Raw genomic sequence first — 17,429 nt, forward strand, 5'->3', positions numbered from 1 at the left:
CTGTTAAAATGTGAAATTTTAACTTACTCATATAGCTAAAGATACAGTATTGGATATAATTTAGCTTTAGCCATTCGACTTGGAAGTTTTTTGTTCAGTTATGGGGCCTGGACACTGCCCCTGAGCTCTTTTGCTCAAGGCTAGCACTCTACCACTTTGAGACACAGCACCACTTTTGGTTTTTGAGTGGTTAATTGGAGATAAGAATCTCACAGGGACTTTTCTGCCTGGTCTGGCTTCAAACCATGATCCTCAGATCTCAGTCTTCTGAGGAGCCAAAATTATATGCATGAGCTGCTTTAAATTGTTTTATAAATTAAGGAAGTTGGTTTACCAAAATGAATTGATTCTTCCACTTGATTCTGTCAATTAATAAATGCTATTTATTCATACATTTGTTTATTTTTTGTAAGTATTTGACTGTCTAATTGCCAGGAACACTGCGAGATATTAGAAATGATGAAAGGAATAATACACAACCTCCATGTTCACAAAATTTTTGGAACACAATACTGCATTTAAATTTAAATGATTTATATTGTAATATTTGTTTCAAGACCTGTTAGGGGGCTGGGAATGTGTCTCAGTGGTAGAGTGCTTCTCTAGCATGCATGAAGCCCTGGTTTCGATTCCCCAGTACCTCATAAACAGTAAAAGCCAGAAATGGCACTGTAGTTCAAATGGTAGAGTACTAGCCTTGAGCAAAAAGAAGCTCAGTGCCAAGGCCCTGAGTTCAAGCCCCAGGACTGGCAAAAAAAAAACCTGGTAGGGTGTAATTATGTCAAATTTGCTATTGAACAGCTGCTATTTAACATTTAATACAATTATTATAATTATAACCTTTTCCCAGTTTAGCCTTTGTTTTTCCTAACATTAAAAGATAATTGAGCTGGTGCCAGTGGCTCACATCTGTAATCCTAGCTACTCAGGAGGCTGAGATCTGAGGATCTTAGTTCAAAGCCCACCTGGGCAGCAAAGTTCATGAGACTCTTATCTCTAATTAACCATCAGAAAACCAGAAGTGGCGCTGTGGCTCAAGTGGTAGAGCAATAGCCTTGAGCAAGACTAGCTCAGGGACAGTGCCCAGGCCCAGAATTCAAGCCCCACGACCAAAAAGATAAATGATATAGCATATTTGTACTTGTAACTTATCTTTTTTGTAAATACTTATTATTCTGTGCCATATGGTACTGTTTTCAGGGAACGTAATGATAAATAGTAACTTTGCTCTTATGGCATTTTCTGGCTGGCTGGTTAATTGATGGGTCTTTTTTTTTTTTTAAGTTTTAAGTGCTGTATTATTACCTAGTTTTTATTCCCTTGTCTTGGTTTTGTTTTCTACTTTGGGTCTATGGGTTTATCTAGTGTTATGTCAGAGATTCACAGTGGCAAGGAAAGGGCAGAGTGACGAAAGAAACTCTGAAATACTCTCCCATAACATAATAATAGCCTGTTCTTTCATTATTTCCCCCAAGTCTATGATGAGTCTAATGATGCAGGTTTTTTATGTTAGCTTTATGTGTTAAAATATTACTAATTAGACAGCTATCATTTTACTGTTTGTGTTTCTTTTGTATTTTGTTTTGGCATCTGAAATAACTGCAGCCTTGTCCCTCTCCTTTTCCCATCACTTTTGTGACTTTCTGCCCCAGTGCAGCCCTTGCAGGTGACATGTCATTCCTGGAGCTGAAAGGAACACTGGAAAATTCTAGTTCTTTATATAACTTTATGTATCCTTGCATTTACAAATACATCTTAAAGCTGTGATGTGGCTGCTAGCCATTTTATTTGAAACTTTTTTATTTAAAATGATCCATTTCAACAGAAATAGCCTTCTCATAAGTAGTAAAAACAGATTCTTAAAATATTACCTGTTCTCTTTCCAGTTTTGAGAAATGGCGCTTGGGAAATTGTTCACTGGGAAAAGGTATGCTCTGATTTTTATTTTGTTAACAAAGAAGTCTTAGAGGTGTGCCTCGGAGATGTATTTGGTATCCACAATATAAGCAAATGTCAAGAATTCTACTAATATGAAAGTTATTTAGTAATAATGTTGTAAACATACATGGCATCTTCAGTCACATCCATTGAGTATTCCAGAAAGACTTATTTTGAAAACTAGTATCTAGAACTTTTTGTTTCTTTCATAGCATTTTGAGTACTGTTTTCATGGATTTTCTTTAACCATGAGCTGTTTTGTGTTGTAAGTTTTGCTTTAATCATCTACTGTCCAAGTAAAGTAAAAATTAAGAGTCCTGATTTCACATTTATATGTTTTATATCAAATTCATATGGTAAGATGGATCCCATTTTCATACTATGACTTCTATTTTAAAAAGTCTTACAACTGAGATATTTCATTTCCAAATGAAACAAAACTCAGTTCTATATCATCAGAAGTTAACACACTCAACCGAACCCTGAATACGGCAGTGAGTGACGGAGATCATAATTTCACGAATGTCCCCCTGGATGTTCATGTTTTTCAGACCTCAATTTTAAAAGGCAAATCATTCTTATTAGCTCTCACTCAGTTCTGGAAGAGTTCATCTTTAGCAACAGTTGGTGGCTAGCCTCTGTAATGTGGCCAGGCCAGCCCACGAAGGGAATTCTGTTTCCTGGGATTTGAAGACACTGGAGGTTATATTTCACAGTACAGTGTCTTCCTAGGCCAATAAAGATGTCACCCACAGTCACTACAAATTTGTTCTGTATTATTGCTCAGTCAATTAAAAGTCTATTCATCTGATTATTTATGGTATTTATAGTCACCTTATATATCTGTAGGCATAAATGTTCCCTGTCAATAAAAAAAAGTTAATTTATTTTTATTTATTTTAAATGAATGGCTAGAATGGAAACTACTTTCTACCAGATAGTTGAAAGTTTACCTTCTCTCTTTGTCTTTGACATAAGAGTAACAAGGAGGAGAATACTTTGTTGTTTGTCATCTTTTTCAGAAGAACAGAATAACAGAAAAGCTAAAAGTAATCATTTTTATGATCTTTTCTGGTACTTGTGGACGTAAAACATTTCAACATGGACTTAAAAAATTTTAAAGAGAAGACAGTATATAATCATATTTGATCTAAAGGAATATTTTCACAACCACAAATACCTGTATAGTAAGTTTAAGCTCACATTGAAGCAAATTGATACATTAGCTTCTTGTTACCTAGACCACTTGCTCAGGAACCCAACATTTATAAAGTCAGGAAGTAACTGTCTACTACATCACTCTAAAATTAACTTTAAATGTTTCTTATTTCCCTAACAGACACCATTAGTTCTTCAGTATTACACTAATCTCCATGAATTACTTTAAGTCTTTAAAAAAAATGCTTTGCAGGCAAAAATACCAAATCATCATCTTAGATTACCTACAATGAGAGTATTTTAGGTCATCTTGGGAGTGAGAGCCATGCCTTACATGGGCATTTTATGTTGAGAAACAGAGAGATAGTATTTAAAGTGGTACCAGAAGTCACCTAGCTAAGATTCTATTATTTATAGTTACAAACATATACTTAGCTAGAAAATAAGGTGGCTCCATGACTAATTCTGAACATTCAAACATTAAAAGCATTCTTAGGTCAGCAATATCAAGTTGAGAAACAGGCAGAAAGATCATATTGGTAATGACATGCATACAAATAAAATATGCATGCAACCTTTGTAAAGAAGTTATCTATAATTGTGGTGTCAAAGATCCATATATATGTACAATTTTCAAATTAATATAATTACGATTCTCAGGAATTATCTTTTTGAACCCTCAAGAATCAATTAAATTATTAGTCTGATTTTTTTTCAAAATTAAATAGTTGAGAAAATAGAAGACTATGGAAAAATGAAGAATGTACTAGAGTTAACTGTCAGTAAATCGAATGTGAAATCTATTTAAATAGTATGAATATAGTTTAAAATAGACAATAATGAATAGAAAATCATAAATAGATTAAGACAGCAAACAGAATAGAATACAATGTCAAGGAAAATAAAACTTTAAAATATTTTATAGACCAGACAACCATAAGTGGTAAAAACATTAATCTTCTTAAACATTAGCAGGTTTAAGAAATAATGCTTGAATATTTAGTGTACAGCTAAGTCACAGACTATACCAAAAAGTTATAATTGGCTAAAAGGTTAAAACATTGTTTCTAAAATTTATGCAAACTTTTGCTTGCTTGACTGATGTTCTACCACTTGAGCCACTTTTCTAGCCCAGGTTGGTGTATTGGTTATTTTGGAGGTAGTCTCAGGGACTCTTCTGTCCTGGCTGGCTTCTAACCTGATCCTCTAGATCTCAGCCTCCTGAGTAGCAAGGATTACAGGTGTGAGCCTCTGACTCCTGATCTATTTCAGAATTTTTATATTTTATTCCTATACCATTGTGGATTGAGAATCAGAGAATTCTAGGAATTTATCCAAAGAAAGTAATCATGAAGTGGAAGAAAATCTTTACATACATAAAATGTTTATTCTAGCTTTATTTATAATAGTTAAGTACTAGTGTACACAATATACAATGAGGAAGACATTTTATAAAGAAATTAGTGCATTCTGCACTCATTTTATGGCAAGTAGACATTGTAACTTTTTTATGTGCTATGAAAACACAGAAAAACTTTATACTCTGTATTAAACAAGTATTTTTTTTATTTTTTATTTTTTATTTATTTTTTTTTTTTGGCCAGTCCTGGGCCTTGGACTCAGGGCCCGAGCACCGTCCCTGGCTTCTTCCCGCTCAAGGCTAGCACTCTGCCACTTGAGCCACAGCGCCGCTTCTGGCCGTTTTCTGTATATGTGGTGCTGGGGAATCGAACCTAGGCACTCGTGTATCCGAGGCAGGCACTCTTGCCACTAGGCTATATCCCCAGCCCCAAGTATTTTTATATAAATGTACCAAGCAATGAGTTCATAGCAGGAAGCTAAACATTACAGAGGTTCCTGTGTCATAAAATAGAATCATAGATGAACAGAACAGATCAAGTACCTTGAGATGTCTGCTGCGGAAGCCACATTGCATCAAGGGAGTGGTCAAACACATCAGTCTTTGGCGGGCTTGGCCGCATTATGAAGGCAAGCCCTTTCCTTAATGTATGTATTTTATACAATTAAAAGTAACATCAGTTACGTGTAGTAATGTATAATACATATATACACACACATACATGATATATGCATACATATATATGTTCACAACCAGCCAACCAAAACTTAGAATGCCATCTACCTGACATGACAATATGAGAGGCACTTTATTGCAAATGGACGTTTACTTCAGAATGCCTTCTCTGCCATTCATATGCATAGCTGTTATGATTTCTCTCTCTCTTCCTTTCTCTCCCTTCCTTCCTTCCTTCCTTCCTTCCTTCCTTCCTTCTTTCCTTCCTTCCTTCCTTCCTTCCTTCCTTCCTTCCTTCCTTCCTTCCTTCCTTCCTTCCTTCCTTTCTTTCTTTCTTTCTTTCTTTCTTTCTTTTTCTTTCTTTCTTTCTTTCTTTCTCTCTGTCTCTCTCTGTCTCTTTCTGTCTCTCTCGCTCTGTCTCTCTCTCTCTCTCTCCTTCTTTCTTTTTTCTGTCATTCATGGGGCTTGAATTCTGGGCCTGGGCTCTATCCCTGAGCTCTTCAGCTGAAGGCTATTGCTCTACCACTTTGAACCACAGTACCACTCTGGTTTTCTGGTGGTTAACTGGAGATAAGAGTCTCATGAACTTTCCTTCCTGGGCTGGCTTTGAATGAAGATCCGCAGATCTCAGCCTCCTGAGTAGTTAGGATTACAGGCGTGAGCCCTCAGTGCTGGCTTTTTAACAGCCTTCAGAGGACCTACCAATTCCTCAGTGTCCATCTAGTCCTTCACAAATGAAAGACTTCACTTATCAAATGTTCATCATCCATTACTCCAGTTGTTGCCACGACACTTATTTTTTTAATAAATACATTTTTCTAGCTTCATGGGGAATCATGGCATGTGAGCTATCCACATGTATACAGCTGTACAGCTGCTTTCATGAAAGAAGTTTCCATTATGAAATAGATTATATAAACAGATTCAGCCTGGTTTTATGAAGCATATAGTTTAATTGAATAAGGAATATTAACACATGGGAGGAAATTAAAGAACAATTAAATGGTAACTTGGGTTGCATCCTCTATGTTCCATGATCCCAGAGATTTCATATTTTTCTAAGTTTGTGGTCTTTGACTGCTATCAGTACTATTGCAGTCCATTATTTTAAAGGCTGATTTGCATTTATACAGTTTTTTGCTTCATGTTTGCCCTTTTTTGAGGTAGGAATTGTTTGATTCCAAGGTCCTTGATGTAACATGTCAGTTTCATATAGTCCAAATGTCATAATTTTTTTAAAAATCAAGGTACTGACAATGTCTCCATGATTAGCCAGCCCTACATAGCCTGAATTAGAAGACACCCCTCTATAGTTTCTGGGATATAATAAAGTAAAATGGAGCAGAGCCCCCCCCTGCAAAAACTTATTATGATTTCTCTATAAGAATAATACTCTCTCCTTTCCCCCAGCAATGTTTTGTTTTAGAATTCAAGGAAATATAGAGAGTGTGAAGAACAAAAAGACTTATCTGTCTGCCATGAGAGAAGGCAACATTCCTGAGGCAGAGGCAGTGGGGGTGGCTGACATCTCAGTTGTCAGATGATTACTGACCTGGAGTTGTGTAGTTTGCCAAAACCAGTAAAATATATCACCTGACACACAAATCACTTCTCACAATCTGATAGGGTCAGAGTGCATCTTTAATTTGTCTTTCATGCCATGCTCATAAAAATGCTAACTGGTAATAAAATAGAGATTATCCTGTGTTTTTTCTCTTTTTTTTTTGAGTTACGGCAATAGGTTCAGCAAATTTACTTATGCGAAAATCAAGCTTTGCATAGTAAGATGTGGATTTGAGTCCAAGCTTTTCTACACTGTTCCTGAGCAAGTAACTTAGAACGTCAAATTTCCTTTTTCCTTCTCTGAATTATAACAGTACTTGTTTTATCTGGGCCAATGATGACGTACCTATCTTATAACGTCTCCAGTAATATCCAGATTTCCTTAAGTCCAGTAAAGGTCTCAGTTGGTGAATTCCTCCTTTTTATTTTTATGTCAAAGAGAGAGAATATGAGAAGGTACATAATTCATTTTTTGAAATGATTCCCCATTCCTGGCCTCACCCTAGACCATTTTATGCCATTTTGCGAAGATAAGTGGTTCTTAGTTGCCATTTTTTCTGTCTTCTGTGCTTTAATGCAATGGGTTGTGTATTTGTAACAATCTTTACATGCAGATAATTAATCGATTCCCAGTTTTCTTTCAGGTAAATGTTGGAGATATAGTTATAATAAAAGGCAAAGAGTATATACCTGCTGACACTGTACTTCTCTCATCAAGGTAGAGATACCTACTGATGCTCAAACAGTGTAGAGGACAGTTTCTCTACCCTGCATTGATCTTGTGATTTCTCCAAGGAAATAAGGAATAAACGAAGAAATTTAAACCTCTCTGTTTCTAAATCAAGCATTTAAAAATTGGACTTAATGCGATCTTTCATGATTGCCATATAAAATAAGTAAATCGGTGTGGTATAATTCAAAATTGAGAGTCTTCTCTTCCTCTCCATGTGGCCAGATCTCTGTGTGTGGACCACTAATTGTCTAAGATCTCCTGTCACTTAGTTTCTATCAATGGATAGAGTTCTATTAATTTTATCTTTCAGTCCCGGTCCATCATAAATTATTTTATGATGCAATCGTCTATCTCTGTAACATTTCCGGATCCTTGGGGTGAAATGGTAGAAGAAAATGGATGAGTGATTTATTTTTGTCATCATACCTTTTCAAATGCCATATTCTTCCAACCAAAAAAAAAATTGCTTTGCTCTTACTTTTCAGTGCTTTCTGTTACTGAGTTTAGATAAATTTTGTTCTGCTCAGATTGAAGAGAGTCGTGAGTTAGTATTCAGAAACATATGGCATAGTTACCCTTTAAAGAATGTGATTTTTCAAGTGGTTTTAGGTTTAAAAACTGTAAAACTAGTCCTACTATAAATTACAAAGAAATGTTTTTAATATTGTAGAGGTTGTTTATCATCATTTCCTTGGACAGTTTTATTTGTAAAATCCACATATAAATATGGACAGTGTCCTTTTATCAAAACTTATTTAATCAGGTCATTATCTAAAGGGATAAGATTTTTGACAAAAATGTGAAATTTAATGAGAAAATAAAACATTCGTATATTTTGACAGTACTTGGTTTTGAAGATAGTTATTTATAGAAATAACTACAGATTATTAAAATAATTACAACTGGTTATATTCCATATTTATAATTGATACCACTTGTGCAATATACAGAAAAATTTTTGCAGAAAAATTATTTGAAAAATGAATATGAATGTTTTTATACTGGAGCTTCAACTCAGAGCCTCCTGCTCTCACTTGGCTTTCTCTGCTACAAGTCTCTACATTCAGCCAGTAGTTAATTGGAGATAACAGTCTCATAGACTTTTCTTCACCTAGGCTGACTTCAAAACATGATCCTCAGATTTAAGTCTCCTGAGTTGTTAGGGTTGCAGTAGTGAGCCACCAACCAACACCTGGTTCTTTTGAAACCTACATTAATCTTAAAAATTAGTTTTTAAAACATCACTTAAATGAAAAAGAAATTTTGACATTGTTTTCTATTTAGTTACTAAACTGTAGCTAATGATTAAGTCAAGGTTGGAAAACCAAAACTAATTATTTTCATTTTGCCACACAGTCTACTGCCAAGATAATTACTCTGTGGTTATCACCTGCAAACATGAATTAGCAGTAAGAATTTTAAAAAAAATATTTGTGATACTTAATTTCCATTTTTTTCAATTACTAGTTATTTGGTATGTATCTTCAATAAGGTAGCTTGAAATTAGAGCATGAACATGGTTAGAAAGAAGTCACTGTGTTTTATTGACTTTTATGAAGACACTGAAATATTAACATAAAGCAACATTAATGTCTTAACATTAATGTATTACTTGGATTTTTATTAAGTACTAAATAACTCTTAAGGCTTTGTCAATAAGATGCTTATGCAGTTAACTTTGAAAAATGATTTAGAATGAGAACATTTGTGTTTGTGTGTGTGTGTGTGTGTGTGTGTGTGTGTGTGTGTGTGCGCGCGCTAGTACTGGGGCTTAACCTCAGTTTGGCCACTGTCTCTTAGCTCCACTTCTGACTTTTTGCTGGTGGAGTAGAGATAAGAGTGTCACACACTTGCTTTTTGTGAGTTCCTTATAAGTCCAATTGTGAAATGTTTTTCAGTGTCCCATAAATGGAGGTGATGATAATTCATGTTTCTACCTAAATAAAATTTTGCCTCATCACTTCCAAAAAAAAAAAAAAATGAGTGTCACAGACTTACCTTCCCTGATTGGCTTCCAACCCTGATCCTCAGATCTTAGCCTTCTGAGTAGCTAGAATTACAGAAGTGAGCCACTGGTGCCCGGTTAGAATCAGAAGATTTTTAAGTATCTTAATTTTTTTTTTGCGGGGGGGGAGGTTTGGGGGAAGCAGGAGTAGCTAGTGTAGTATAATTCATTTTCAGGTGCCTAAAATTGGTTGTAGCCGTTATTTCTTGACTTTGGGGGCAATAATGGACATACTGCACATAGCAGGTTGAAGAATTAGGAAAAGGGAAATCTGTAAGAAAAAGTAGGACTCTTAAAACATTGCACATAAACATGGAAAGTGTTCTCATTCAAAATTGAAAGTCAATTTTAAAAGCAAAATAAGCAGTCCTTAAATATTCAGTATTTTCTTAAACATTTCAACCTGATCAAAATAAGTTTTGAAAAAATTGACATTAGACATTTTTATTAACATGTATATTTTCTATAATAATTTCAAACCTTCTGTCTCTTTTGTCCATTTGTTTGTTTTTTTCTCTCTGTTATTCATTTTTCCCCCATTTTAATTATTTTACACTGGGACATGTAGGTGGCAGTAGGGGAAATAGTCAAAGTGACCAATGGGGAACATCTCCCAGCAGATCTCATCAGTCTGTCCACAAGGTTAGAATCACGGAGCTGTACAAGATGTGTGTATGTGGGTCCTCACCCTAAACCAGAGAGCCATTATACCCAAATATGCTTGAAGCCTGTCTCTGTCACTTTTTATACTTGGTGATAGACCTTTCATAGATGACCCATATGAATAAAGTTTATCCCTCAACTGGGCAGATTTCAACTTCTATTGTTTCCAGTAGGAGTCCAAGAGGCATGCCCAGTAATGGTCAATTGTAATTCCCGCACATCATTAACATATATATTCATAGTTTACATCATACTTCAGGACTGGCTTTATACACCTCCAGAGTATTATTTTGAACAGCTTAAGTTTTTTTTCTTTGTGAAATAGTCATCAAAAACAGATGATGTGTTAAGCCTGTCTTCTTATTCTCATCTGCAGAATCCTTCTGCAGAATCCTTCCTGTGATTATGGCTATAATTTGGGCTTGGATAGGGTTTATAGAGGACCCCCTGCACAAAGCTGACTATTGTACATTTTGTACCGCATGCTTTGGAATCACTTCTTATCCCACTTGTAACTTGTGACCAAGTGCACGTTATTGTGATAAATTCCAAACTGTCCACTAGTGTCTGTATTGTGGTATGCATCTCGTTTCATTGGGTTTGTTTTTCCTCTTACTAATCAAAAAGCCTGCTTTGCCTCTCCGACTGAAGTTTGTGTTTTGGATGTTATTGTAATTTGCTGAAACATTTATGATCTAGCATGACTCCTGACTTCTTGCTACCTTTTTGCAGCTCTGTTAAGTACTGCTTCTGTCACAGCTGTCTTCAGTGATTATTAAGAATGTTCTGAGTCTAGATGCCATTTTTATTTGCCTCACCTCAAAGAGAAGTCCCTCCACTGAAAGATCTAGACAAGTTGTTTTATGGGGGAAACAAAACAGGAAGTAGAATTAGAATGTTATTCTAAGTAGGAGACTGGCCTTGTACATGCAGATTGATCAGTAAGAAAATAGAACATACTTTGCTGCAAAAATATGGACTTAGGGGCTGGGAATATAGGCTATTGGCAAGAGTGCTTGCCTCGTATACATGAAGCCCTAGGTTCGATTTCTCAGCACCACATATATAGAAAAGGCCAGAAGTGGTGCTTTGGCGCTCAAGTTGGCAGAGTGCTAGCCTTGGGCAAAATGAAGCCAGGGACAATGCTCAGGTCCTAAGTTCAAGCCCCAGGACTGGCCAAAAAAAAATTAGTGTTGTCATTTTGCATTTTACTTTTCATCATGCCTATGTGTTATCTGAAAGGAGTATTTTAAATTTCATAAACTACTTCAGTTTCAGATGTACATATATGTATTTATGCATATACACATATGAAAATTATAAGTTATCGACAAAAATTGCCATTTTCAGAGTGACTTAAAGATCAGAGTTTCTGAGTAATAGTTGAAAGGGTGAAATTATGACTATTAGAAGATACCAGTTGAGGGTAAAGTATCAGCCTTTATAAAAGAAAGCTTGTGGAGCAAGTGAAAGAGCTTGCAAAGTTACTATGAATTAATCTTTAAACTCTTTGATTAATGTTCATGTGTTTAAGTTATTTTTACAACTCTTGGGGCCACAAAATTAAGCTAAATACCCATTGCTGAAACCTTAGTCTGTTTTGCACATGTACAAATTGGAAGTTGATTAGAAAATTCCTAGTGTTTCTGACTTGTCAGTGTTTAAGGTAGGATGTAATGAAAGTACTAATGAGACTAGCTTAACCTCAGATTGCTTTTCCATGGAACTGAGGATCAAAGCTTATGGTTGATCCATAAATGTAGGGCACATAAAAATCAGCATGGGAAGGAAAAGAATGTAAAACAGACAGTCTAGGTTGTCATGCTGATGATAAACTGGAAAAAGCAGACCAACCCATTATGGAACTGCACACCTAATTTCACTGCTCCACTCTGGTAGAGATCTATGGAATAGTTTTTCTATGTTCAGGGCAACCTAGAAAATGACCAGTTGGGCTACTTTTATTTTTTCCTGCTTCAAGAATTACTCAAGCAATTTTAAGAGAGAAGAGAGCAGGAATGGAACAAAATCGAGGGAGAAACTTGCATAACCAGTTTCATTGTAATATATGTCCGTGCAGCTTTTCAAAGTAGCTTTAAATTTTTAATATTATAGGGTCCATCTGGCCCTGTTCATCATCACTAAAAGGATAGGCAGAGGATAGAAGAGTAGGCAAGTTTGTAGCGGTAGCCATCTGGAATTTTCTAATCAACCACTTTCATAACCAATTTACATGTGGGCCAGGAGCATGGAAATCTCATTTGGATTTCTGAGCTAAAGATAAATTTGGACACAAAACTGCTTTACATTTCAAATACAGTCTGTGTTGTGTCTATATGGATGAGCACTTTAAAAATAATGTGACAAATCTACTCATTTCATGATCTTGAAGACCATTACTAAACATTGTCAGGAAATTGCTTTGGGTCCTTTTGGCTGGAAAGCTGATCCATGACTTGTCATGCATGGGTTGTGCCTCACAGCATCTTGCTATTAGAATGAAACTCTTCAAGAAACCAGATGACTGTAGCTTTGTTTAGCACAAAAGGCTTCAGCTTTGGTGAGTGATCATTTGCATAAGTTAGTGTTATGATCCTGCTGTCCTTCCCCCACTAAATCTCTCTGCCTCTCAATTCTCAACGACAGTGAGCCTCAGGCCATGTGCTACATTGAGACGTCCAACTTAGATGGTGAAACCAACTTGAAAATTAGACAGGTACGTTTCAGATGAGCTCATATAACAATGGCTGTTTTATTGCATGCAATCAGCACTTTTATTGGATCATAGAACCACTGTGAGGAGCTCTCATAAACTGGTACAGTTAAATATTATAGAATTCAGATTTACTTGCCTGGTTAAAGATAGTCCATCATACAAATACTGTTTACAGTTTTTACTATTTCCTGTAATAGCCAACACCCAGATGAGTCTAAGTGCTTTGACATTCGTACATTCAGTAGTAATTCTAAGTGAGTTGACAATTGTTAGCTTATTTATTTTTCCTATTCACCTGGCCTAGGTTATTATTTGATTTTGCCATGTCAGAAAGCTGTAGCATACTTTGCTATTCTAAAAATCATCAATCTTAAGAATTTAGATTAGTTGAGATTTTTGTAATTGGCAGAACAGACTGTAAGGCTTTTATTGTTCAACTTTAAAGGGGGAATTAAAGTTAGGCCTCAGTGTTCCAAAGTGTCATCATAGCTACTCAGGAGTCTGAGATTAGAGGATTATGATTCCAAACCAGTCTGGGCAGAAAAGTCCATGAGACTTCTTCTCCAAAGAAACCAGCAAAAATCCAGGCCAGAGACATAGCTCAGGTGGTAGAATGCCAGCCTTGCAAATAAACAAGCCAAACAAGAGAGTGAGACCCTAAGTTCAAGCCATGGTACTAGCATGAATGAATGAACAAATTTTTATACACACCCTTGGCTTCTGGATGAATGATGAATATCATAGAAGGAATGTCTCAGGAAGAGGGATTGTGCTCAGTGGCAGCCACTCCTAGGTGATGATTTTCTTCTTAGGAAAGGGTATGGGGAGAGGGAGGGAGGGAGGGCAGATAAAACTGCTTGTGAACACAGCCTTTGCCCATATTTTTGCCTTTTGTTCAGATTCAACAGACTGAGACTAAATAATGCCAAATATTAACTTTGTTTTTTGAAGCAAACTTGTTTATAGCTTCCATAGAACTTTCTCAAATGCTATCCTATTTTCTGTGCTAAAAACCTAAATTGTGATTGAATGAAGAGTGGTTGTGTAAAGGGAGCAAATTACTCATAATGTAGTGAGATCCCTTAGGTTCTAAGGCTTGGATGAATCCACTGCCTCAATCCAACATCTAATATACTCTTTGCTTATTTAAAAAATTTGAAACAGGGTTTGCCAGCAACCTCAGATATCAAAGACATTGACAGTTTGATGAGAATTTGTGGCAGAATTGAATGTGAAAGCCCAAACAGACATCTGTATGATTTCGTTGGAAATATAAGACTTGACGGACATGGGTATGTAAATCACATTCACGGTGTCACGAATGCCTTGCGAGTATGGGTGCATACTATATTCTTCTACTCCAAGTTGGAGCATTTAAAACCCTTGTTTTAAGCATGTATATATTCCATCCCAAATCTTCTTGCAAAAACACTAAATCATAACCCCCATTTATGTGGCATAACTGAAGACCTTCCCAGGGTTCCTGCCAATCTGTCAATTGGATGTTTTTAGGGACCTGCCAGGCTTACAGAAAATGGTTCAGTTTGTAAATAAATATGTGGTTTATTCTTTGACCAAAATACTGCTTATATGCTTAAGTGTCTAATCTCCATGGCTGGGGTCCTTTTGTATGGTTTCCAGATGTCTCAGTGAGTTGAGGGTCTACCCTCGAGGGGTTCGTTGTGTTAGACGATTTCTCGTCTCCTTTGTATGCTCTCTTTGTATGCTTTGTATGCTATATGCTCTCTTGTAGGCCATGTTATCATCTATAGTCATCTTTTGTTCTTTTTGATTCCCATTTTTCTCTCTTTACATCTTTTTTACTATTTCCCTACCTCTTCCCTCATTCATTCATTCAGCATTTATTATGTACCTAGTAGGCCAGACCATTTATAAATATTAAGGAGACAGCTATGAACAAAACAGAAAAATATTCCTGCTCTTGTATCTTTACTCATTCAGGTTGCTTTAACAAAATTTCCTATACTGGAAATGTTATGGATTTTATGAATGCCTTAATTCATTGCTCATATTATTGGCAGCTGCAAAGTCAAAGATCAAGGTGCCAGTATGTTTGATGCTGGTGAGAGCCTGATATTCCTAGATGGAGTCTTCTTAGTATTCTTTCATGGCAGAGGCCTTGGTCCTCCTCTATAATGACATACATTCCGTTCACAAGGGTAGAATTTTCATGACTTAGTCGCCCCCTAAACTAACCTCTTAATATCACTATGTTGAGGACTAGGTTTCAATTTATAAATGCAGGGGGGTGGGGAACAAACATTTAGTCCATGACATCCTGTGAGCTTATTTATGCTAAGGGAAGGGCAAACTGACAAACAACGAAGTGATCAATGATAAAATTTAACCTTATATTAGAAAACCAGACATTGTTTGGAAAAGAAAATAGAGTAAGCAACATGAGGACTCCTTGGAAGAGAATATATTAGGCCATTAGGGTAGTTGAAGTAGGCTTCATTGAGAAGATGGCATTTAAGCAATGTTGAGTAAGAGGTGAGGAGTTTAACCTTGTGAATGTCTGCAAGAAGAGGATTTCTCACAAAGGAAATAGTAAGCCTAACCTGAGAAAATGCCTAGAGTAACTGTGCAATGATAGCGATTGTGGTGGAATAATGTGATCAATAAAGGGAATAATAGGAGGCCAGGAGTAGGTAACAGTGGGCCAGATCATTTAAGGCCTTGCAGGCCACTGTGAAGGCACTCCCTGAGTAAAAGTGTGATCCATGTGAAGGTTATAAGGAAGAAGAGTCATAATTTAGTTTTAGACTAAAAAATTTACCAAGTCCAAGAGGCAATTGAATTTATAGCTATAGAAGTCTCAGATGAGATAAAGTTAGGAATCATTAGCATTGATATGTAAATCCATGGAACTAGAAGAAACCATTCAGATTGCAAGGATAGAGACAATAAAAGTTAGAAGGCCCAAAGACTCTCCTAAGGCTTCCAATATTAAGTGGTTGAGAAAAGAGAGGGGACTAGAAAAAGAAACTAAGACCATGTTTGTAGGAGAGAAAGTAAGACAAAGTAAAAAATCTGTACCAAGATGCCGGATGGGGGACAAAATTGGAGTCAGATATTGCCGAAAGCCAAGTACAGTGCAGCTGAACATTAATGATTGGATCTTAGAACAGGTGGACCCTGATAAGAGTGAATTTGGGATCTTGGAAGAAGTGTTAAATAGCACAAGAATATTCTTATTCAAGGATTTTTGTTTCAAAGAAGAGTAGAAAAATGAGGTATAACCTAGAGAAAGGGTAGGGTCTTTTCTACCTCCTGTCTGTTTCTCTCTTCCTCCTCCCGGCTTCAGTGCCTGCATCTGCTACAATATATCCGTCTACCAGCCATATATAATGGCCAGCTAAATGTTACCTAGATAGGCGCATTAATTCAACCAGTGTGCTTTCATTATTTCATGATTGCATTGTCAGAAGTTTTGAATTCTAAAGGGCATTTGAAGGATACTCTGAATCCAACCATCACTTTCTCATAATCTTTGAAGTAATTATTGTTAAGTTTTCTCAGAGTGATCTTTCTCTGAACATATGGTTATAGACTAATGATAGATCGAACCATTTATACAAGTAATGTTTCTTTAGCCTGTCATTCCTAATTGGCCAGCTTCCATTTCTTACCAGCTCCCCCTAAATTGATGCCAAGTATATCCAGGCTGTGAAGAAAAAATTTTACGTAGTGATGCCAAGATTTAGGATACACATATCATTTATGTTAGGTGCTTTATTTTATACAAAAGGTGGAAGTAGCACATTTGGCTTTGACAGTAATTACTCAGTGTTCTTAGAGACTATTTGGAGTGAGTATACTTTGATAAGTATCATTGTCTAATGCCAGACAGAAGCTTTGCAATTCCATCTGTGAAGCAAACTAACAATAACTTCTTCAGCCCTCGTAATTAAAAAGTAGCATATTTAACTTTAGAAAAGTTTATACCATTTTGATTGAATCCACAAATGCCATTGGTTATAATAGCTTAGGAGGAGTGGCCCAACAACTTCTCAAGAACTTTGTGGAAAACTACTTTACACTTAAGACTCCTTCTAACTCTGAAAGTACCCCAAGTCTTAAGACATATATAAGATAAGTTTTCTAGGATTTGAATATGATTTTTTTTTCCTAAAAGGGTATAGGCTGGAAGCTAGGTCCTCAATGTATTGGTATTAAGGGTTGAGGCTCCTTTCAGACCACCTTCAGAAAGGATTAATACCTGTCTTACTAGAGTGAGCAGGAATAGGTTTGCTACTGCAAAGTTACTGGATCACCTCCCCCATTTGGCCTCACCCACTCTTGTTCTCACTGTCACATGCCCTCCCACAAAGTGATACCATCCAGATATTATAGCATATCACGAAGCCCTTGCCACATGGAACCACTTGAGCTTGGACTTTGCAACCTCTGACACTGAGTCAAAACCTAGTATAAATATATAAAGTCCTTATAAAATAACCATCCTCAAGTATTTTCCTTTAGTCACAAAATAGACCCAAGATAGACTCCCATCCAGAAGAGTACTGAAGGCATGCTGTTGTGCATAAAGAGTGAACGTTATGCTGTGTCCTTTCTGGAAACTGAAATACACTAT

At 36.2% G+C, this 17,429-nt stretch overlaps 1 protein-coding gene across 4 annotated transcripts in view; it reads left to right on the forward strand.

Annotated features, from left to right (window-relative positions):
* The window catches only part of Atp8a1 (ATPase phospholipid transporting 8A1), a 219,798-nt gene that overhangs the window by 48,576 nt on the left and 153,793 nt on the right, over positions 1 to 17,429 (forward strand). For 2 of the 4 annotated variants that reach the window (XM_048364487.1, XM_048364485.1), the window contains exons 6-9: positions 1,887 to 1,927; positions 7,339 to 7,412; positions 12,742 to 12,811; positions 13,976 to 14,103. In XM_048364487.1, coding sequence (XP_048220444.1) covers positions 1,887 to 1,927; positions 7,339 to 7,412; positions 12,742 to 12,811; positions 13,976 to 14,103 — 313 coding nt within the window. Of the gene's footprint in view, positions 1 to 1,886; positions 1,928 to 7,338; positions 7,413 to 10,000; positions 10,075 to 12,741; positions 12,812 to 13,975; positions 14,104 to 17,429 lie in introns of all 4 variants that reach the window. The other 2 variants (XM_048364486.1, XM_048364488.1) reach the window with 2 other exon arrangements.

This window comes from Perognathus longimembris, chromosome 16, assembly GCF_023159225.1.
Source record: "Perognathus longimembris pacificus isolate PPM17 chromosome 16, ASM2315922v1, whole genome shotgun sequence".
Lineage (NCBI taxonomy): Eukaryota > Metazoa > Chordata > Mammalia > Rodentia > Heteromyidae > Perognathus > Perognathus longimembris.